Here is a 24,938-nt window from a genome sequence, read left to right as displayed (position 1 = left end):
GGATGGAACCACGAGGAGACGTTCATTAACAGAACGCAAGTTTCTGGAGGGCCTATAAATCTGTAGAAGTGAGAGCAGATAAGAAGGAGCAAAGCCAGAAGTCGCTTTGTAGGCAAACATCAGAGCTTTGAGTTTGATGCGAGCAGCAACTGGCAGCCAATGCAAACGGATGAGCAGCAGAGTGACATGTGCTCTTTTAGGTTCATCAAAGACCACTCGTGCTGCTGCGTTCTGAAGCAGCTGAAGAGGTTTGATAGAGCTAGCTGGGATCCCGACTAGTAGGGAGTTGCAATAGTCCAGTCTGGAGAGAACAAGAGCTTGAACAAGGAGTTGAGCTGCATGTTAAGATAGGAAGGGTCGGACCTTTCTGATGTTGTAGAGTGTGAATCTGCACGATCGAGCAGTTCTAGAAATGTGTATATATATATATATGGCTGATGAACACTTAACACACCACACACAGACTCTTCCATACCCCTCACTGCACAACCTTCAATATGTAGCATGCACTGCACTTTAACCAATCCATACTTGAAACAATACTGCCTACAACCATGTAGACACCTATTTATTGCACATATTGCTGTCAATTTCACATTGTCGTTGTATTTGCACTGTCTGTATTTTGCACTGTTGTTGTATTTGCACTGTCTGGAGCCAGCACCTAAGCTTTTCACTCATCATAGCACACGTGCTGCTGCTGATGTGACAATAAAAGTGATTTGATTGATATCACTCACAGTCTGTTCTACAGGGAGCTGCTGAGAGGTAGAAGCGTTCATTTGCTGAGGTGGAAGGTATGACACTGACGAGTATTGAACCTAAAGAGAAGAGAGGATTGTACATGTGACTGATTTTAATAAAGTCAAAGCAACAAGAAATGTGTAAAACTGTATAGCCAACGAAGATGAATATTGTGCTAACTGTGTTAAGAGTTTAGAAAACTTTTTAATGTATTGAAAAAAACATCATAGCGATTATAAAAAAACTGTAATTGAACGTCAGATAAATGCTAACATATCAAAAACCAGCTTGAACATAAGCATCCCAAAAGTGTACAACACACGAATGCAACAAAATCAGAAATCAAAAACGACCCCAACACACACACCTGTGGGACACCATGGCTTACTATTGGCTGCTGCTGAGGTGGAGGGGGCGGGGCTTGCGGCTGCACTGGGTTAAGCTGGATACTGGACTTCTGACTCACTGGTGGATTATAAACAGCAGGAGTCCCATCAGGATTCAGAAAGGGCTGCCCTGAAGGACACATCCACTGTTAGATGAATCAGTGTTTGTTTGAGTCAGCTCCTATAAGCAGGATGATGTTTGCGTGCCGTGTACCTGTATGCGGATTCAGCAAGATGCTCCCAGGAGGTATTGATGATTCAGCAGGCACGATAATATAAGTCGGATTGTTGTTGTTGTTGTTGGATGGAGCGTATGACAGAGCTGAGTCTGACACTGCTGAATCAATCAGACCACACACACACACACACACACACACACATTACGAGGCATTATGGGTCACTTATTTAATAAGATGTTTGTGAAACTGATGTGAAGACATCTTAAATCATGCTGGAGGACTTGATCATCAAGCTAGTGTTAATACAGTTCAAGTGCTGCTGTACTTAAAGGGTTATATACAGTTGAAGTCTAAATTATGAGCCCTCCGGTGATTATTGTTTTCTTTTTTAAATATTTTCCAAATTAAGTTTAACAAAGCAAGGAATTTTTCACAGTAATTCCTATAATATTTTTTCTTCTGGAGAAAGTCTTATTTGTTTTATTTTGGTTACAATAAAAACAGTTTTTAATTTTTAAAAAAACTAATTTTAAGGTCAATATTATTAGCCCCCTTAAGCAATATTTTTTCAATCATCTACAGAACATACCATCATTATACAGTGGTTTGCTTAATTACCCTAACTAGCCTAATTAACCCAGTTAAGCCTTTAAATGTCACTTTAAGCTGTATAGAAGTGTCTACAAAAATCATTCATTTATTCATTTTCTTGTCGGCTTAGTCCCTTTATTAATCCGGGGTCACCACTGCGGAATGAACCGCCAACTTATCCAGCAGGTTTTTACGCAGCGGATGCCTTTCCAGCCGCAACTCATCTCTGGGAAACATCCACACACACATTCACACACAAACTCATACACTACGGACAATTTAGCCTACCCAATTCACCTGTACTGCATGTCTTTGGACTGTGGGGGAAACCGGAGCACCCGGAGGAAACCCACGCGAAGGCAGGGAGAACATGCAAACTCCACACAGAAACGTCAACTGAGCCGAGGTTTGAACCTACGACCTAGCGACCTTCTTGCTGTGAGGCGACAGCACTACCTACTGCACCACTGCCTCGCAGTCTAGAAAAATATTTAGTAAAATATTATTAACTGTCCTCATCGCAAAGATAATTAGATTTATTAAATTATTAGAAATTTGTCATTATACCAAGACAAAATGATTAGCCCTCCTGTGAAATGTAGTATTTTTGAAATATTTATCAAATGCATTTAAACAGATTGAAGATTTAACACATTTTTAAGAACTAAATTCTCCCTCTCTTATTTCATCTTTCTTCTTTTAAACAAGTACTCTCATCATGGCAAAGAAACTCATAATAGTTGCAACAAGTAAAATGTGAAAAATTAAGACAGAATTCTCATTTAAGGGTAAACTAATCTTTCAACAGTTTGCAAGTGAAATAAAACTCTCCAAAAAAAAATATCATAGGAAATACTATGAAAATGTTCTTGCTCTGCAAACAACACTTAGGTGAAATTTTAACTCTATTTTAAATATTTTCTAAGCGAAAAAAATTACCTATTAAACACTCACTGGCCACTGTATTAGGTTTGGACCCCTTAATCCTTCGTGGCATAGATTCTCAAGGTACTGGAAATATACCTAAGAAATTTTGGTCCATTTTGATATGATGGCATCACACAGTTGCTTCAGATTTGTCAGCTGCACATGCATGATGCCAATCTCCCGTTCCACCACATCCCAAAGGTGATCTATTGGATTGTACTCAAATGGCCTCCAAAGTCACCAGATCTCAGTGAACCCATTGTCATGCTCAAGAAACCAGTCTGAGATGATTTGTGCTTTATGACATGGTGTGTTATCCCGCTGGAAGTAGCCATCAGAAGATGGGTACACTGTGGTCATTAAGGGATGGACATGGTCAACAATACTCAGGTAGGCTGTGGTGCTGACACTATGCTCAATTGGTACTAATGGGCCCAAAGTGTGCCAAGAAAACATCCCCCACACCATTACACCACCACCACCAGCTTGAACCGTTGATACAAAGCAGGATGGATCCGTGCTTTCATGTTGTTGACACAAATTCTGACCCGACCATCCGAATGTCGCAGCAGAAATCGAGAATCAGACCAGGCAACGCTTTTTCCAATCTTTTTTTGTCCAATTTTGGTGAGCCTGTGTGAATTGTAGCCTCAGTTTCCTGTGCAAACAAGGCATTTGCGCCCACAGAACTGCCGCTTACTGGATATTTTTTCTTTTTCTGACCATTCTCTGTAAACCCTAGAGATGATTGTGTGTGGAAATCCCAGTAAATCAGCAGTTTCTGAAATACTCAGACCAGCCCGTCTGAGACCAACAACCATGCCATGTTCAAAGTCACTTAAATCTTCTTTGTTCCCCATTCTGATGCTCAGTTTGAACTAATGCATTGAATTGCTGCCATGTGATCGGCTGATTAAAAATTTGCGTTAATGAGCAGTTGGACAGGTGTACCTAATAATGTGGCCAGTGTGTGTATTTTACACGACATATATTTTATATAAATAACTGTTAATTTTGCTTATGATTTTTGTATAATATTTCCAAAAAAAATCTTCTGAACTGCATTCTACATAACTAGCTCCCAGAATAACACTCCAATGCCTTTTTTTTGGCTAGTTTTTATCTCTCAGCGAGACTGAAATGGACATGACGGCCAGTGTTATTTTTGCACCTGGTTTGCAGAGTTTGGAGCTGCTGTCTGAGCGAGTGTGTGCAGATTTGGAGCTCCACGTCGGGCTGTCAGAATCTGTGCTGCTCCAGGGTCGAGGGTCATTATTCCAGTGACAGTCCAGCTCAAAACTGCTCTGCCTGCTGCCGGACAGACGACCCGAACCGTCCCGCTCGCCCCTGCAGGACAGCACAAACATGCCAACAAATTTAATTTTGGGAAAGACAACACACTCCTATTTGTAGTAAAAGAATATGGGTCACACTTTATCTTGATGGTCCGTTTCTAACATTGCATCTACGTGTCAGCTAATTCTGATTAGATAAGTAGACAGTTAGGGTTGGGGTTAGTGTAAGTTGACATGTACTTGCCAAGTTTCTTATAGTCAGTTAAATGTCTGTCTGTTCCTATCAGACCTGGAGACTGACTAAACGGATTTAAAAAGGTAAAAACGCAACAGTTTACCTCTAGAGGAGTTGTAAAATTAGCCTTTTTTAACTTTTTTTAATAGCATTAATAGAGATTTCTATGTAGTATCACACATAAATTGTCCAAAGTACTCAGATATGACTCATGAGGAGTAACACCTGTATTTGTGATTATCGGTTCAGCTAATCGAGATGCTTTTCCCATCAGAGAACAATCTTTGGCTTCGACAGATGTTGAGAGTTTGAGTTATGGAGAAAAATAATTTCTCACCTGAAGAGCTGCCGTCTTCTCTGAGTCTCAGTGAGAACACTGCCGTCATCCGGACCTCTACAAACACATATAAAAATAGAAGGAGAACAGCTGAGGTGTTTCCCATTCATTTCTTATACATTTTTGATTTGAAAAAAGTCCTTTTCTGGGAATGTTCAAAAAGTTCAAAAGATTTTTCTAGATTTAAAGATTTTTCTATACATATATATATATATATATGTATATATTTATATATATATATATATTTATTTATATATATATATATATATATATATATATATATATATATATATATATATATATATATATATATATATATATTTTTTTTTTTTTTTTTTCAATGAGTAGTTTATTTAGAGTGAACACATGTAAAGGACTATTCTTCCTATTACTCTGAAATGTACTCACTCATATGGGACCTCTTTATTTATAACTTAAAGGCAAATGTTTGTTTAAAAATGTAGAAATATATGCGCCACCTCCCACCAGTGCTGATATACAGCCATATCGCACTGCTACTCGTATGATATTGCTCTATATACACACACACACACATATATATACACATATATATATATATATAGACACATATATATATATATATACATAAATACATAAATTCTTACCTGGTCTCAATATAAACACTCTGCGAAAGGCAAGTGGCCTGAAAACAAAGACAGCAGAAAATCAGCAGGCAAACTTTAATGTTGTACTATGCGTGCTGCATTTCCACTAAGTGTTTTCTTACGTCCTGTGAGAATATGCGCTCTCGGACTCTCTGATACTCCTCCTCGCGCTCCTCTATCGACCGGCTCCTCATCTGCTCTTTAAGTGAAGGAACTCTCAGCTATAAAAACACCAGCAGACAGAAGTTAACAAACCTCAGAGCACTAATGGAGCCACCATCAGCGATTTTATTTTCAGAAGAGTGTATTTATTCAGGGGCGCTACGGTGCCTCAGTGGTTAGCACGGTCACCTCACAGCAAGAGAAGTCGCTGGTTCGAGCCTCGGCCGTAGTGTATTAGATATGTGTGAATAATGTATGGTTGTATGGGTGTTTCCCAGTGATGGGTTGCAGATGGAAGGGCATCCACTGCGTAAAACATATGCTGGATAAGTTGGTAGTTCATTCCGCTGTGGCAACCCCTGACGAATAAAGGGACTAAGCCAAAATGAAAATGAATGAATGAATGTATTTGCTTATACCTGACCGTCTTCTTTCTCCTGACTAGCGTCTCTCCTTAATATTAATCTTCTTTCTTCCATTTTCTCCTCTTGAACATGTTCAGCAAATCGATGTTCTGGTCTGAAAAATGTTGTTACACACACGACCGATTCCTTAAAGGGATGGTTCACCAATATTTACTCACTATCTACTCTCCCTCAAATGGTTTCAACCTTTGAGTTTCTTTCTTCTGCTAAACACAAAAGAAGATATTTTAAAGAAAGCTGAAAACTTTCATAGGAAAAACAAATGGAAGTCAATGGTTACAGGTTTCTAACATTCTTCAAAATATCTTCTTTAGTGTTCAACAGAAGAATGAAACTCATGAAGGTTTAAAACTTCAGGTCACCTGCTCCTCTCGAAATTAGTTTATAAAAACTTCACTTTGAAACCCAGTAGTCATGACCCTGCTGAAAAATCCAGCTTAAACCAGCCTAGGCTGGTTGCCTGGTTTTAGCTGGTCGACCAGGCTGGTTTTGGGGGGGTTTTGGCCACTTCCAGGCTGGTTTCCAGCCATTTCCAGCCTGGTCTTAGCTGGTCAGGCTGGGAGACCAGCCTAGCCAAGCTGGGAGTCCAGCCAAAACCAGCTATATCCAGCTTAATCCAGGCTGGTCAAGCTGGTTGTAGCTGGATTTGGCTGGTAATTTTCCAGCCTGACCAGCTAAGACCAGGCTGGAAATGGCTGGAAACCAGCCTGGAAATGGCCAAAACCCCTCTAAAACCAGGCTGGTCAACCAGCTTAAACCAGCCAACAAGCCTAGGCTGGATTAGGCTGGATTTTTCAGCAGGGATGAGTGGGAAAAGGTGGAAATATAAGCTCCAGACACATACATCCTGGAGCTGCAGGTTTTGTTGATGATCACTGCTTTGCCACTGTGGTCCACGTTGTGCTCCAGACCGAAATAAGCAGCGACCCGGTGGACGAGCATCCGGTGATATGAGGACATCTGAGGAAACTTCTTATAGGAGCTACGGAGAGACGCATGACATCACAATACAGACATGTCTATCTTCTTTTTGATTTCATGACGACTTTACATTTCTTTAAAAAGCTTTTATTGTCTCCATCAGGGATGCCCAAACTCGGTCCCGGAGGGCTGGTGTCCTGCAAAGTTTAGGTCCAACCCCAATCAGACACACCTGGTGGATAGCTAATCAAGCTCTTACTAGGCTTTCTAGAAACATCAGTGCAGGTGTGTTGAGGAAAGTTGAAGCTACAATCTGCAGGACGCCGGCCCTCCAGGATTGAGTTTGGACACCCCTGGCCTACATTAAAGGCACTGTGTACTTGTTATGATTGACTCATACATTTTGGTTGTCTTATATGTTTGTATTGGTACCATGTCTTAGTAGTACCTGTTGTCGGTCATGAAGTCAGTCATGTCTTGCTCCAGTTTTAAGAGCATCAGCCTGTCCCTGTAATTCAAAAAACACAATCTGATATACAGATGTCATAAATAAAAATTAAAGCAGAGTAGCTGAAGTCCCATTCATTTATCATGATGAGATTGATATAAATGCTGGTTAATTTTATTTTTCAAAAGTCAGATTAGAAATGAAAACATTAGGAATACATTTACGGATATTTTTTTCAGGTAATGCTTTGTTTAATTTAAAGTTACCCAATTTTTCAATTTTAAATCAAGATTGTTTATTTAAATTCATACAATTATTTTACAGAAATATAAAATTATTAATTACTATATTTTAACCTTGATAATAGCCATGGATGTTTTTATATTGGCAAGAATTCTGTTTATTAAGCTTAATATATAAACTTAATGGTTAAAACTTAATACTTAAACTTAATAGCAGGATAGTTTTAACAGAAAATTTTAAACAAATATTATTCCCAACCCTTCCCCCATAAACAAAATTAAATTATTTTACACACACAAAAAAAGAATAATAATAAAATAAAAAACAGATAATACATAAAAGAATAGGTAGTGTCAATTATGTCTGAAATAATATTTTTATACATAATTTCCTTCAGAAATCATGCGATTATGAAGACTCAATTCTCATCACAAAAACACATAATAATAAAAAATAAATAACTAAAACACAAGAACAAAGTGATTCAGCATGAGCAGAAGCAGGGAAATAAAGAGATTTTTTCCTGACCTGGGACTGCTCCTCAAAGTAGTGATCAAGAACTCCTCCAGATCGATGCCGGTGGAGTCAGTGTACTCTAGACTGGGCTCTGAAACGATTTGCAGAAGCGTAAAATGTAAGATATGTAAAAGACTGGAGATAAATCCAAATTACACCAAAAAATAATTCACACTTTATTTTATTTCAAATAATACAGTATGATAAAATTCAGACATTGTGTCAGTATTATTATATTCAGACAAATTTTATTGAGGATGTAAAAGAAAACAAAATGAAAATATTTAAATGATTAAAATTATTAAAGGAATCAATAAATAAAGAATAATTTCTGAAGGATCACTGAAGAGTGAAGTAATGATGCTGAAAATGAAACTTTCATCACTGGAATAAATTATTAATTTTCTGTCGGCTTAGTCCCTTTAATAATCGGGGTCGGCACAGTGGAATGAACCACCACCTATTCCAGCACATGATTTACGCAGGGGATGCCCTTCCAGCTGCAACCCAGCAGTAGGAAACACCCATACACACTCATTCACACACATACATGACGGCCAAATTAGCTTATTCAATTCACCTATAGCGTATGTGTTTGGACTGTGGGGGAAAGCGGAGCACCCGGAAGAAACCCACGCCAACACGGGGAGAACATGCAAACTCTACACAGAAATGACAACTGGACCTGCCAGGACTCAAACCAGTGAGGCGACAATGCTAACCACTGAACCACAGTGTCTCCTGGACTAAATCGGCTATTTTGAATTATAATTTTTTATTATACATTTTTTTTTTAACTGAATTTAGGGTAAAATAAATGCAGCCTCAGCAATCACAAGGTAATCAAGAATATTACAGACCCCAAAATGTTTAAAATTATTTGCAATTTCAGTCATTCATTGTCCTTTAGCCAGAGCGGAATGAATCGCCAACTATTCCAGCATATGTTTTCAGTAATGCCAACAGGCCCAGCCGGGACTCGAACCAGCAACCTTCTTCTTTTTTAATAATTATCGTTTAGGGGTTTTCACCTTTATTGACAGGACAGTGGAGATTAACAGACAGGAAAGTTTGGGGAGCAGAGAGAGGGAAAGAATCGGAAAAGGACCTCGAGCCTGCAATCGAACTCGGGTCGCCGCGAGCACCTGGGTGTTTTACAGAATGTCGACGCACTAACCTCTAGACTATTGGCGCCAACAAACCAGCAACCTTCTTGCTGTGAAGCAACAGTGCTAACCACTGAGCAACTGTGCTGCCCTTTGCAAATTCATTTAAGATCAATATAAAGTAATATTGAATAAAGTCATATAAGGGCCATTCTTCAACTACGGGCACTTTTAGCCTTGTGAAGTGGAGTAAAACACTTGTTCTAAATTAAGGTAGCATAGCCTCATAAGTTTAAACAAGTTGTCTAGTTTTAAGATCTGTAAGAGGACAAACTTAGATGAGAAGAGAAACATTATTTCCATTGTGAACAGAACAAATGTCAATTCCAGCACATCTAAATATACAGCTTATTTCAAAATGCAATAAATGATAGCAGTCAAACATTGTCTAAGATCTGTTTTATGTCTAGTTTAACCAATCTTTCCACAATACATATAATAATTCTACATTTGTCAATGAAATAAATTAGCTGTATACTGAATTGTACACCTGTCACACTCTAGAGCAGGGGTGGCAAACCCTGTTGCTGGAGAGCCACCTTCCTGCAGATTTCAGTTGCTACCCATATAAAAAAAGTAATATTAACTTGGTTAAAAGCTTATTAGAAAAAAAATAAACTAAATTTGTATATTAAACAGAGCATGAACTTATACATTGTGGATACACTTAATGTGTGATGAGAAACTTTTAAATATTTTTTTAAAAATGTGTGTGGTGATGGAAATAAGAGTGGTGGAAATGACATTTCAACAGTTTATTGTGAAAAAATTTAAGATAGCTTCACCGATTAGCTTTGAATTGATGCTAGCCTTTCATGTATACAAAACACTCGTATTTACCTTCATTTTGTTTGGCTTTTAAAAGCATCTTTGAAGGTACAACATGTTCGGAAATCACATGGAATAAATGTATTTCCTTATCAAGTAATATTTATCTCAAAAGTGTTTTTAATAAAAACGTAAATTCCCTCCTTCTTGAAGATGTTCTCAGATGGCACTATTCATTTTCATAGAAACCACCTAAATAATCTCTCACACAAACTTTTTAAAGCGACATTACAGTGTTGTGGTGGAAATGACACTGAGACTGTGCGACAGCTATATTTTGTATAAAATAATATTGATGATAGTCTCACATTAATAACTATTAAATATTTACATATCTTCATTAAGATACAGTAATAGATACCAGATAAATAATAATCTTTTAAAATATTATTTTCGATCCAGCTGTGGCAGTCCTGGGTATGGTGCCTGAAAGCATGGTGGAACGAAAAAGTATTTATTTATTTCAAATACTGCTTTCTGCAGCACTAAAATGTATCACGTCAAACTGGCTCAGATAAGACCCACCTACATATGACCAATGGATAAAAAAAAATTAAATTTATGAAATGGAAAGAATAACTTATTGCCTTAGACTCCAGATGAATACATTTAAAGCAAGATGGAACCCAATTCTAACAATTATACATGAGTAACTTTAAACATACAACATAGATTTAATAAACAGCTACATTACATACACGATAAGTATATAAGATTTCTTCCAATTGCCCCCACACCCCCCTCCTTTTTATTTATTTATTTATTTTTATTAATTAATTTTTATTTTATTAATTTTCTTTCTTTATTTATTTTTATTTACTTTAACATATATTTTATAAATAACTTCAACACAATATACATTGTATATATTGTTTCAAAATGAAACTGTGCAAATGTCCCAATTTTTTTTCCCCCTCCCTAACCTTTTAAGTATCTATCTGTATCATTACTGACTATTTCTGATGCATCTCTGATTTTGTGTTGTGTTCTAATAAAAAAACAGTTCCAGAAATAAGCAATAGCTTTAAAGGGATTCTCCACAAGCCAGCAAAAATATGTGACAATTTTCTAGTAAAATATTTAAAAACATTTTTTAGCTGAAAATATTATTTTCATTGTTGAGTTTTAAACTCTGGGTGTGCGACAAGGTGAAAACAGTGATTTTGACACCTAAAAAGAGGCTGAATAATATGAAAAATACATAATAAAAAGGTAGTAAATGTTTTTAAAGTAGGTTTTATTGTTAGTTTGACAAAGAAAGAGGAATTTGAACAGAACTATATATATTTTTGGATATATGATCAAAGGACATAAAAGTGCCCGTAGTTGAAAAATTACCCATAAATAGCTCCCTATCCACATCTATCTTTATATCTATACACAGAATCTCACAAATACACACATGCAAGGTAAATTACCTTTGGATAAACTTGTTTTTTTAGATGTGATGCTCTTCTCCTCTTCCACCTCATCGCACACAGGACTGTCGCCATGGTTACTAGATATACTTGTCTTGCTGTCTTTTTCCTAAGAACAGACAGAACATATTTCCTTCACAAATTATACCATGCACTCACACATACAGATCTACTCGGGGAACAAACGTAATGATTCAGAGTAGTCCTATTTCATCATTTGTACAAGAATAACTCATGGATAATGTATTATATCAAGATATACAGGCTGATTTTTTTTTTTGGGTGGAAGCAAAAACTAAACGCAAATGAGCTGCTGCTCCCCGCTCACTTTCCAGAGTCTAAATCTCATGGCTCAGATACTTCGACAACAACAAACACATCAGCATGGGATTAAAAGCCTTGTTATCTTAAACTACTGATTTAAACTTTAGGAGATTATTCGGACATTTACCGGAGCAATAGTCTTGATTTACTCACATATGAACCATCAATAAATATTAACTCACAATAATAATAATTACAGAAAGAGTGCACACATGATTACAGTGATTCCTACCTTGCTGTTCTCATCTGTGGAAACAGACTCGTCACATACAGCCACGCTTCGAATTAATTTCCCTTTATTCTGTAACACACACACACAGACACACACCTCATATTGTTTCATGATGTGGTTTTTGTATTGCGGTTGCCTATTAGACTACTAACCTGACTCTTCTTTATAGTAATTTACTGTGGTTTTGTTGGTAAAATATATGAAAACAATGCCAAAAAAGCACAAAACTAGTCATAAGTGTCAATTTAAATGTATGGATCACAATCAAGCATTCCATTGATGTGTACCTTAATCACGTCTCAATGAAGTGCTTGGCGATGCACATTACAAATCAAAAGTTGAGTTTTGATTTATTTACAGTAACAAATACTAAATATGTTCACTGAACATGATCTTTACTGATTTAAATTACTTTTTGGCATCAAAGAAAAATCCTAAATTTATAATGTGACATCAAATAAGCACAAAAGTAATAAAAATGTAATCCAAAAGTAATCCGATTACTTTACCTAAGAAATTTATCTGGGAAATTCTACTTCAGACTACAAATGTAGTCGTTAGTGATTTATAATAAATGTCAATTTCTTTAATTGAGACTTATGGATCACTTGAAAGCTGAATAAAGAAGCTTTCCATCAATGTACACTTTAATCGCATAAATTTAAATGTCTAAATGAAGTGTGTAGCAATGCTAAATCAAAAAATTAAGTTTTGCTTAATTTTACAGTATGAAATTTACAAAACATCTTCACAGAGCATGATCATTACTTATCATTCTAATGACTTTTTGGCATGAAAGAAAAATCCACAACTTGATATGTGACATCAAATAAGAGTTAGCACAAAAGTAATCTACTTGTAATCCAAAAGTAATCAGATTACTTTAGCATAAATGTGCAATCTAATAAATTCTGCAGCAGACTAGCAATTTAGCCATTAGTAATTTGTCATAAGTGTCAATTTCTTTAATTGAGATTTATGGATCACTTGAAAGCTGAATAAAAACCTTTTTTTTTAAATTGATGTATACTTTTAAAATTGCATAAATAAATAGTCTAAATAAAGTGCTCAGCAATGCACATCACAAATCGAAAATTGAGGTTTGATTTATTTACAATAGAAAACACTGAACTAATGAACTAAATACAAGAAGAACTAGAAATACTGATCTACTATACTACTACTACTTTAAAGAAAAATCCAAAATTCAATGTGACATCAAATAAGCACAAAAGTAATCTACTTGTAATCCAAAAATATTTGGATTACTTTACCTAAGAAATTTATCCAACAAATTCTACTTCAGACTACAAATTTAGCCGATAGTAATTTGTAATAAGTGTCAATTTCTTTAATTGAGATTTATGAATCACTTGAAAGCTGAAAAAAAATAAGCTTTCCATCAATGTATACTTTAATTGCATAAATTAAATAGTCTAAATGAAGTGCTTAGCAATGCGAAATCAAAAAATTGAGCTTTGATTTATTTACAGTATGAAATTTACAAAATTGCTTCACAAAACATGAGCTTTACTTATCATTCTAATGACTTTTTGGCATAAAAGAAAAATCTACAAATTTAATATGGCATCAAATAAGCACAAAAGTAATCTACTTGTAATCCAAAAGTAATCTGATTACTTTACCATAAATGTAAAATCGAAAAGATTCTACTTGAGTCTACAAATCGTCATATTAATTGTAATCCATTACTGATTACAAATTACAAGTAATCTACCCAGCTCTGGCCATTATTTTCCTGCAAATTCAGCAGTGATTTTAATACTCTGGTGATTGCGTTTCTCCATCCCCAGATCAACAATACAGGGTGAAAAGTGTAACTACGCTATTTTTAACCTATTTGGACCTGCTCCCAGACTGCCTGAGAGCTGCTGATGTGATTTATATGATGGCGCTGGGTAACTTTGTGCTATCAGGGGACTGAACGCAATGTTTACTAATGGCATTTTGACTGAGACACATAACCGTCGAGGTTAAGCAGGCGCTAGCAAACAGCCGAGGAGAGAGAATGATTGAAAAAGCAATATTCGGCTGCGTATAGCCACATCAATCTAACATAAATGGCTGGGAAGACAGAAAGGTAAATAAGCATATAAACGAAAACGAAATGCTCTGTATGGAGGGTGTTTTAAAGACTCCATTGAACTCCGATCTTACCTTCTGTTTCTTTGTAAGCTGTTCGTGGTTATCCTCTGATTTTGGCTGCAAAAATATAAGAGAAAACTTAAATCAAAGATGCTAAATTGGTTAGATGGGTACTATCACCAGTGAGAGAATACAAAAAAAGCATACTTAAGTAAATGTAAATTGCCAAAGAAAAATGTAATGCAGGTAAATGTATCTGTTGTAAATACTATTCAACGTAAAAGCAAACTAGCCCTACTGAAAGGACTCGAGAAGAATTATAAGAGCATTATACTGTGACAATTATTCCACCTTATACTCATACAATTTGAACATTTATTTGAAAATGAAACATTAATATACTATTACATCTATGGAAATACATGCAAATTACATATATGCAGAGATGAATAAAGTACTAGAGACCCAGAGTCTTAAGTAAAAGTACAAGTGCTCTATCGAAAAAGTGACTTGAGCAGAAGTTGAAGTGCTCTTTAAGCATCATACTTAAGTGGAAGTACTAAAGAATTCAACATTTTTTGTACTTAAGTATTGCAAGTAGTAAATTTAAAAATGTACTACTCAAATACTGAAAGTAAAAGTACAAGTATTGTGTTACGCAGTTATTTTAAAAAGCAGTAAACGTGATTAAGCAGAACGAAAAGACACATAGTTACGATTAATAACACCATTCAGCGTGACACAGCCTTTATGATAGCCAGCTAATTAACGTTAAGTGAACATTGCAGCATGTTATAAACCGCGGGTAGCTAACGTTAACTTATCTAGCGCTTATGGATAGCTCAAACTGCTGTGTTTTGTATATTGTATTATTTTTATCTTGATGTGTTTCTTCAAATTCGACGTAAATCACCACTGGATTTTTGCCCATTTTTTATGCGCAATAAATCTATTTACTTAATAACTGTATGAACTTAGACAATCACAGCTGAAAATATATAAATAAACATACACTCTCAGAAATAATGGTACATGAGCTGTCACTGGGGTGGTACCTTTTCGAAAGGTATTGGTTTGTATCTAAAAGGTCCATATTAATACCCCAAGGGTACATATTAGTACCTAAAAAGTACAAAAGTGTTCCTCTTAAAATTTGTAGGTACTATTATACACTTTTGAGGTACAAATATGGACCTTTGAAGTACAAATGTGTACTTTTTGAAAAGGTACCACCCCAGTGACAGCTCGCGTACCTTTATTTCTGAGAGTGTACTGTATAAACTAGTGCCTACATGTGAATAAAAACACACTGATACAGCCCTAAAAATGTACTCAAGTAAATGTAAAAAAATCTATTTAGTAAAGTACAATTCCTGAGAAAAGCTACTAGTAATTTGAGTGTTTGTAGTTTGTTACTTTACACCACTGATCATTACTTGGCTGGACTTTTGACAGTCCTCAGTGTTTGTAGTACAGCATTGAGGTGATGTTTCCTCCATGGTGCATTCTGGGAGATTTTCGGACTCTCCGGTTTCTGACATCTTAAAATGTGCCGATTCACAGGGTCATTTCAGTCACATAAGCTCCACATCCATCCAAGCCAATTAATACCAAGACAAGACGCCTGCTTTTCTGCCTGTTATTTCCTTGCTCTTCTTCTTTTCTCTTGCCAGAACAGATGGCTGGACAGATTCTTGATCAGTAAAGGAGAGAAAAAAACATCTCTGTGTGAGCTTTTCACTCTGAACAAAAATCCTGTTCAGATCTGCAAACACATATTTGCAGTGAGCATTACATAAGGCATGTTTGTCTACATGGATCAAAGATAAAACTTAACTCTTGTGTAGGCCGGTCACAATAATCAATATACTGACTTAGGGATGCAGCGATTGTAGATTTTAGATGTACGATTACAGTCTGAGGAATAATCACGGTTTCACAGTTATCACGATTATTATGGATGCATTAATTTCAAAACACTACTAGTTTTTTAAATATAAAGAGTTTTCATGTGGTTTTCTAGTGTTCACTAATGCTGCTCAGTAACCATTTAATGCAGCACAAAATAATAGTAAAAACAAACAAGTCCATTTCTCTTGGGACTTGAAAATAAGTGAAAAATGTTTTTGGCATTTAAACATAAGTAATAATTTTTCACTGAAAACTTACCAACAGAACAATTAATATATAAATAAATAACCAGTGTTGGGCAAGCTACTTAACAAATGTAGTGAGCTAAGCTATTAGCTACTCTACTTAAAATGTAGCTTAACTACACTAAAGCTACCCCCTGGGAAATGTAGCAATCTAAGCTAAAAGCTACATGGCAAAAGTAGCTAAGCTACATCTAAGCTATTTTTACAATTTTCATTTTTAAATCGAAGCAACTTAAATCCAAGTCAATCATACCTTAGTGATCAATAAAACATGAGGCATAATAGTTCAGTTCAATTATCTACTGTAAATAAAATGCTGTACTAAACAGAAACACATTATAGAATATAACAGCTAAATAAAAAAAAAATTCAATAAAACCAGAAGCTACACATTTAAAATACTATAGTCATTTATAGTAAAGGAAAATATTTTTGATTATATATACATACATACATACATATATACACACATTATATATATATATATATATATATATATATATATATATTTTTTTTTTTTTTTTTTTTTTTTTGAGCACAGCATCAGAAATTAAGTTATTGCATCTCAGCGTACTTTTCGAGGTATGGTCACAAGGAATCCTGCTTCAGAAAAAACTCCTCCCTCAGTCATCTTTCCATCAAGCAAGTTTCACCAGAGGTGGCAGTAACGCACCAAAAAGTTTGTTGTCGAACACCATAAAACAGGACGAAGAAGAAATCCTCCTTCTCCCTATCATATGGATTTACTTCCATCGGCTAGACACCGGCCTGACAGCTCAGTGAATGTCTATGCCGTCACTTATTGATCCACGATCGGTAAATGTAGCTTGTGTGGACGCTACTGCGCTACTTGACTAATAAAATATCTTTGCTACTGAAAAGCTATTTGATTTAGAAAGTAGCGACGCTACAACCACACTACTGAGAAATGTAGTTAAGCTAGTAGCGTCACTACTTGTAGCGACGCTACTGCCCAACACTGTAAATAACCATAAAAATAAATTGAAGCAATTGAGTCGTGGTGATATTATATTGTCATTGTGGCATTATATAATAAGTGGCATAAAATAGTCTTAAAATGACAATAATATCTATTATCGCAATATATTTGGTGCAATATACTGGATCTTACAACAAACTATAGATATGGTGACAGGCCTACCCTTGTGTGTCAATTTTAAAACCTTACACACAGGCTACACACACTCTAAAAACACAACGCTTGGTCAAATATGGAAGGACAAAAATATTGGGTTAAAAAGTGACATTTAAACGAATTGCAAAATATTAACCCATTTTGTTTGTCAATTTTTGACCCAATGTTGGATTATGACAAACAAAGCATTTTTATTAGAATATATGGAAGACAACGCCAGTGTCGAAAAAAATGAAATCTTAAAAACATAAAATATTTGATGTTAGAAACAAAATTAGGGCAGCCTGGTGGCGCAGTAGGTGGCACAATCACCTCACAGGAAGAAGGTTGCTGATTCAAGTCCTGGCTGGGCCAGTTGGCATTTCGGTGTGGAGTTTGCATGTTCTCCCTGTGTTGGCGTGGGATTACTCCGGGTACTCCAGTTTTCCCCACAAGTCCAAACACATGTGCTATAGGGGAATTGGATAAGCTTAATTGTCCGTAGTGTATGTGTGCGAATGAGTGTGTATGGGTGTTTCCTAGTGATGGGTTGCAGCTGGAAGTGCATCTGCTGTGTAAAACATGCTGGATAAGTTGGCGGTCGATTTCACTATGGAAACCCCTGATTAATAAAGGGACAAAGCTGAAGGGAAGGGAAGGGAAGGGAAGGGAAGAGAAGAGAAGAGAAGAGAAGAGAAGAGAAGAGAAGAGAAGAGAAGAGAAGAGAAGAGAAGAGAAGAGAAGAGAAGAGAAGAGAAGAGAAGAGAAGAGAAGAGAAGAGAAGATTCCCGTGTTTGTTTTGCAGTTGATGTCAAATGCTGTTTTCAGTCAAACAATATTTGGGTGCCAATTCATCTGTCATTTGGTAAAAAGCTAGACAAATGCCAACTTGAACAGACTGTGCATCATCTTAAAAAATAAAAAATAGATTTTTAACAAGGATAAGGATGATTTGTGCTCAGAGTGTGCTTAATTATAGGTCACAATTCAAGATATAAAAAGTAAATACTAATTTTATGTAAAGTAACGACTGATTTTATAAACATTTTAGTAACATTTCATGACAGAACTTGTTTAGCATCCTACAGTTTGATGTTTCAGATACTCGTGTACATTTAAAGACTAAATTATCAGCCACCCTGTGAAAATTTGTGAAGTTTATTTATAAACTAATTTCAAGAGGATCATGTGATTATGATTGAACACGGCTGGTTCTGCACTAACTATGATCCACCAATCAGACGATTCCTAACCCATTATAAAGAGCCAAGGTTTCTCACTTTAGTCATCTTCAATTTGAAGAATCCCCCTTCCACCCCTACTCCTCCACGTTTCTCTCCACATGGCGGCACGCTGGCCCAGTGATTAACATTGTTGCCTTACAGCAAGAATGTCAATGGTTCTAGTCCTTTAACAGGCTGGCTGTCGTTTCTGTGCAAGGTTAGCATGTTCTTCCTGTGTTTGCGTGGGTTTCCCCCGGGTTCTCCGTTTTCCTCCCACATTCCAGAAACATGCACTACAAGTGAATTGATCAATCTAAATTTAGCACTACAGTCAAACTCTCCTCCAGCAGCATATCTCTTTCATAACAATTTTCTGTCATCAGCTCCTATCGACAAGGGGGGGGTTCTCGAGATCTACCTGAGCTTAAAGGTTTCCTCTCGCCCTGCAAAGGAGAGGGAGCCCAGGGCTCAAGGACCTTTTGAGCTCAGGGCTCTCTCCCGGGACAGCATCCCAAGCTTGCTCATAATCAGTCATCAGCTAAGTGTGAACTCTTAAATTCCTTTAAAAACTTTACCCAAGTGATGTATAACAGAGAAAGAACATTTTTCACAGTGTTTCCTACTATATCTTTTATTTCTGGAGAAAATCGTGTTTCTTTCAGTTAAAAGAGAATAAGGAAAAATATGCATTTAAAACAAATGTAAAAAGTCAAAGTCAAAGTCAGCTTTATTGTCAATTCAGCCACATGTACAAGACATATAGAGAATCGAAATTGCGTTACTCTCAGACCCAAGGTGCTTAACATTAATATAAAATATATATATATATATATATATAAAATAGTAGAGTTTAAGAAAAAGAAACTTTACAGTATATACATTGCACATAAAATGTGGTCTAAAAAAATATACATAGGTAATAAAATTGTAAACAATACAGTGATATTAAGGGCATATAGCAAATGAGTGCAAAGTAAACCAGAGTTGTGCAGATAAAGAACAGTATAGTGCAAAAAGAACTTGTAAACATGATAATTATATAAATAATAAAATCTGCTGAGGTCAAAATTATTTACCTTAAGAAGAGATTATTTTTGATTATTTTTGGCTACAGAGCAAACCACTGTCCTCCAATGACCTTGCTTAGTTAACACAATTAACCTAGTTAAGCCTTTAAATGTCACTAACCAGAATACTAATATCTTGCAAAATAACGAGTAAGCGTCATGTGCTGTCATCATGGCAAAAACAAAGTTTTTGAGTCAATAGAAATGAGTTAAAACTATTATTTTTATAAATGTTGCATTTGGGAAATTCATTCATTCATTCATTTTCTTTTCGACTTAGTTCCTTTATTAATCAGGGGTCGCCACAGCGGCCCTTACACACTTTACGCAGCGGATGCCCTTCCAGCTGCAATCCATCTCTGGGATTCCAGCTGCAAAACATCTAAACACACTCATTCACACACATGCACTATGGACAATTTAGCCTACCCAATTTACCTGTACCGCATGCCTTTGGACTGTGGGGGAAACCGGAGCACCCGGGGGAAACCCATTTGAACGCAGGGAGAACATGCAAACTCCACACAAAATCGTCACTTGACCCAGCCGATCCTTTAACCAGCAACCTTCTTGCCATGAGGTGACAGCACTACCAACTGCACCACTGCATCACCCATTTGGAATATGTATATTTGAAAAAGGTCTTGAGTGACGGGTCTGTTCACAGAAATGGATTTGCATGAAAGCATTATGTGCAGCTCCTTTCAGAGCAGCAGCAGGTGCTGTAAACTATACTCCCTGCAGCATGCACGCACACACACATACACACACACACACACACACTTGGATGGTGTATGTCCTTCATTCTTATGTCATCAGTCTGATCATGTCTAAACTGGTCTTCATGTTTGACCACTGAGTCACAGAGTCGCTTTCACCAACATTAAAGCTCAACGCCCACACACAAACACACACCGACTTGTTCCTATATGCTGGTGGGGACTCCAGACGTGATGATGTTTGTACTGTACAAACTGCATTTTCTCTCCCCTATCCCTAAACCCAACCCTTACAGCAAACAATCTGCATTTTCACATTTTCAAAATACTTCATTCTGTGTGATTTACAGGCACGTCTACCCATGGGGACCTCTGTTTTGGTCAATTTTGGTGAGACTGTGTGCAGTTTATATACGTGAAATCCAACTTGTATGTCACATATGTAATTTGCATAGATTGCATATAAATATCAGATTTGACTGGATGGGAATCACAGGACTGCTTATTCCACTTAGCCAATCACTGTAGACCATAAAATAACCATAAAAGCAGATTAGGGGAAAAAGTGGAGTAAATGTACTCATACCATACTAAATATGTGCATAGGTAAAAGTGCACACATTTAAAACTACTTAGTGAAGTACAATTTGTGCGAATAATTACTCAATTACAGTAATTTGTGTAATTCAATACTTTACATCACTGGATTTGTCCATGTGTGATTTGATTGGACGAGATTGAGAGGACTGATTATTCTACTGCCAATCACAGTTAAAAGATAAATATGATATAAACTACTGCTTGAGTACTTTTTCTTAGTGTTGTATTTGTACCTTTAATTTGCTGTTTTCCTTTTAAACTCAAGAAAAAGTTCACATTAGGGATGCACGATATTGGAAAAATTGAACATTCTTTGTTGTGTGATATGAATACAGTTTCGCTAGGTGTGTTCAATAAATATTCTGAAAGAATTTATCATTTTAGATTGATTGGGATGATAAGGAGGAGTGTATATGCATTAAAATGTAAAAAAAATATTTACAAGCACTGGGACCTCACGCTGGTGATCTTTGTTTTAACTGCAAAAAAGTATATATGTGTGTGTGTGTATATATATATATATATACACACACACATATACATATATATATATATATATATATATATATATATATATATATATATATATATATATATATATATATATACACACACACACATATACATACATATATATATACACACACACACACACACACACACACACACACACATATATATATATATATATATATATATATATATATATATATATATATATATATATATATATATATATATATATATATATATATACATATACATATACATATACATATACATATACATATACATACATACATACATACATACATACATATATATATATACACATATATACATACACACACACACACACATACAAGCCTAAAAAATTATATTTTTTCAATGATAGCGTTTATGGCTATTTGCATTATTTTGCTGTTATTCACAGTAATCATTAAATAATCAGTGCTATAAAATCATTTAAAACTATAATAATAACACTTATTGCAACATTTTTTGTGACATTATATTGCTCAATAAAAATCCCTTATTGTGACAGGCCTACATACATACATTATACACACATACATTTCACTACTCATATGGGTGAAACACACACCAAAATAAGAATTCATTAAAACTTTAAACCTCATCATTTACACGCAAGAGATTCTAAACTATAAACACAAAACAAGATATTCTGAAGAATATTGTGGGGAAAAGAACAGCCATGAACAACTATTGTTGTAACAAAAAATACTGCTTCAACATTCTTACGTTTAACTTTGTGTTAAGAAATAAAAATGCCTGTGGGGAGACGCGAACGCGCTGCAGAATAGCGCACGGACCGGTGACCCTACTCAGAGATCTATTCTTTCTTTCTATCTGTCTGCCAGGATAAAGGTGCAGCAGCAGAGATGGGCTTCAGTTTCGACCACTACGTCGCATTCCGGGCACAGTCTGGCACGGTTATATTTGGAGCGGCTGTTTGGGCATCTCAGCCGCTGTCACTGACGCACACAGAGCCCAAGCAGCAGCAGCAGCTGTGCTTTCTAAAAACAAACCAGATCCACCAGAGCTCTTTTGTTCAAACACCACCATCCCAATACCAGCCAGTCAATTCTTATGTCCATACGTTAATTTCTATGACTAATAGATTGTTCTTCAGTGTTTGGACTCTCAGTAGTGATTATTACACCACACTGAACTGAGCTAAACTGAACTTACTGAAAACTGGACTGACACTGTTTCAATTTCTATCTTCAATGTGAAGGTGCTTTGACACAATCTACATTGTAAAGCGCTATAGAAATAAAGGTGAATTGAATTTTGTAAAAGCATATGGTGTTATCAGACGTTTAGGTCTATATTCAAAAGCATAACCATAAAAAAACTCACAATGCAATCATAAATAAACATATCAGAACACTTTTTAATCCAATGCTTATCACATCGTACAGTATGTGGGATCACTTGAAACCATTATAATTGTGTTTGTCATATGTTTAATGAATCAGTCACAAGTATTCAAGATGACTGTGGAAATGGGTTTATATATATATATACACATACATACACACACACACACACACACACACACACACATATATATATATATATATATATATATATATATATATATATATATATATATATATATATATATATATATATATATATATGTGTGTGTGTATATAGGCTATAATCGCATGTGTTTATATAAAAAACATAAACATAATCCAAAAATTCAAAATTCAATCATAAATTTACATTTAACAGCACTTATTCTAATGATAAGCATCAACTTTCACAAGACTTTACCTGAATGAATCAGTTACGAGTGTTTAAGAGGATTGTGGTGATGACACACACACACACACACACACACAAAAAAAATAACTCAAGGGTCCATAATTAAAAACATAAACAATATCCAAAAACTCAAAATGCAATATGTATTGCCTACATATTACAACACCATAGCTATTCCAATACAGCAGCTGTACTTAGTAGCATGGAAAACCATTATAAACTCTGTTTTGTCACGTTTGTGCCAGAATGAATCATTCACAAGTGTGCAAGTAAAATTGAACACACAAAACGTCTTAGATCCAGATCCAAAAACATAAACAAATGTACAAAAACTCACAATGAAATCATAATTTATTGCCATGTCAAAACACACAAACATTTATTAATGCTTCCACTACGCTTAGTATCACTTTGTGTGCACTTAAAACAATTATAATTGTGTTTTTTCTCAACTATCGTCTGTAACAGAATGAATGTGTTGCAGTAATGATCACTAAACACAGAATTTAACACACAAAACTCGCTGTTTGTGGCGTAAACACCATTACACTGTTTCCAATTAAACACAAAAGCGTGAGAGAGATCAAACTTTGCTTACCTCCGTGTAAAACGCCAGGCAGAAACACTGAGATGGTTATAAATGATGCGTTGTTTGGCCGGTGCGCTTGTCAAACATCTCCTGTTTCTGACAGCCGAGCAGCCTTCAACACACTCAATTAAATACGCGCTCAGCCTCTTCCTGGCAGTCACGGGGCGGCGCGCGCACAACACACACACGCGCGCGCGCGCACCAAAGCCGGAAAAGACAACGATTGACATCCACATCGATATAAAAATAACACAATGACAAGATGGCAGCTGATTTACAGTTTTAGAGATTGTCTGTAATGATGACAGTACTAAATAATATTGTAAAAGATACTAGTATTCAGTTTAAAGTGACATTTAAAGGCTTAACTAGGTTACTTAGTCAAGTTAGGGTAATAGGCAAGTCATTATATATAACAGTGGTTTGCTCTGTAGTAGACGATCTAAAACATAGCATACGGTGGCTAATAATACTGATCTTAAAATGGTTATAAAAATCAATAACTGCTTTTATTCTAGCCAATACTGTGAAAAATGGCGTCACGGCGGCGCAGTGGATAGAATGATCGCCTCAAAGCAAGAAGATTGCTGGTTCGAGCCTCGGCTGGGTCAGTTGGGATTTCTATGTGGAGTTTGCATGTTGTCTCCGTGTTGGCATGGGATTCCTCTGGCTGCTCCGGTTTCACCCACAAGTCCAAAGACATGCGCTATAGGTGAATTGGATAAGCTAAATTGTCCGTACACTCTCAGAAACAAAGGTACGCGAGCTGCCACCGTGGTGGTAACTTTTCAAAAGGTACAGATTTGTGCTTAAAGGGGCCATATTGATACCTCAAAGGTGTATATTAGTAACTAAAAATTTCAAGAAGTATATATTTGTAAATTGTAGGTAGGCTAGTGGTATGCAGTGGTGTAAAGTAACTAATTACAAATGCTCAAATGACCGTAATTGAGTAGTTTTTCTCAGGAATTGTAATTTACTAAGTAGTTTTAAAAATGTGTACTTTTACTCTCCCTTGAGTGCATGTTTAGTGCTGTATCTG

General features: G+C 35.9%; 1 protein-coding gene across 8 annotated transcripts in view; it reads right to left on the bottom strand.

Moving 5' to 3' along the window:
• The window catches only part of arpp21 (cAMP-regulated phosphoprotein, 21), a 30,914-nt gene extending 6,913 nt beyond the window's left edge, over nucleotides 1-24,001 (bottom strand). The window contains exons 1-16 of one of the 8 annotated variants that reach the window (XM_687493.9): nucleotides 23,906-24,001; nucleotides 15,546-15,802; nucleotides 14,182-14,226; nucleotides 12,004-12,072; nucleotides 11,448-11,556; nucleotides 8,048-8,126; nucleotides 7,277-7,336; nucleotides 6,752-6,889; nucleotides 5,902-6,001; nucleotides 5,443-5,541; nucleotides 5,321-5,358; nucleotides 4,695-4,751; nucleotides 3,999-4,174; nucleotides 1,345-1,467; nucleotides 1,112-1,260; nucleotides 741-821 (exon numbers count right to left, since the gene is read on the bottom strand). In XM_687493.9, coding sequence (XP_692585.5) covers nucleotides 741-821; nucleotides 1,112-1,260; nucleotides 1,345-1,467; nucleotides 3,999-4,174; nucleotides 4,695-4,751; nucleotides 5,321-5,358; nucleotides 5,443-5,541; nucleotides 5,902-6,001; nucleotides 6,752-6,889; nucleotides 7,277-7,336; nucleotides 8,048-8,126; nucleotides 11,448-11,556; nucleotides 12,004-12,072; nucleotides 14,182-14,226; nucleotides 15,546-15,650 — 1,428 coding nt within the window. In that variant the 5' untranslated portion in view covers nucleotides 15,651-15,802; nucleotides 23,906-24,001. The remainder of the gene's footprint in view (nucleotides 1-740; nucleotides 822-1,111; nucleotides 1,261-1,344; nucleotides 1,468-3,998; nucleotides 4,175-4,694; nucleotides 4,752-5,320; nucleotides 5,359-5,442; nucleotides 5,542-5,901; nucleotides 6,002-6,751; nucleotides 6,890-7,276; nucleotides 7,337-8,047; nucleotides 8,127-11,447; nucleotides 11,557-12,003; nucleotides 12,073-14,181; nucleotides 14,227-15,545; nucleotides 15,803-23,905) is intronic. The other 7 variants (XM_005159755.5, XM_005159754.5, XM_068215328.1 and 4 more) reach the window with 7 other exon arrangements.
• Between the last annotated feature and the right edge of the window lie 937 nt (nucleotides 24,002-24,938).

The sequence above is a fragment of the Danio rerio genome, chromosome 19, assembly GCF_049306965.1.
Source record: "Danio rerio strain Tuebingen ecotype United States chromosome 19, GRCz12tu, whole genome shotgun sequence".
Taxonomy (NCBI): domain Eukaryota; kingdom Metazoa; phylum Chordata; class Actinopteri; order Cypriniformes; family Danionidae; genus Danio; species Danio rerio.
Note: the sequence above shows the minus strand (reverse complement) of the source record. Positions and strands in the feature narration are given on the sequence as shown.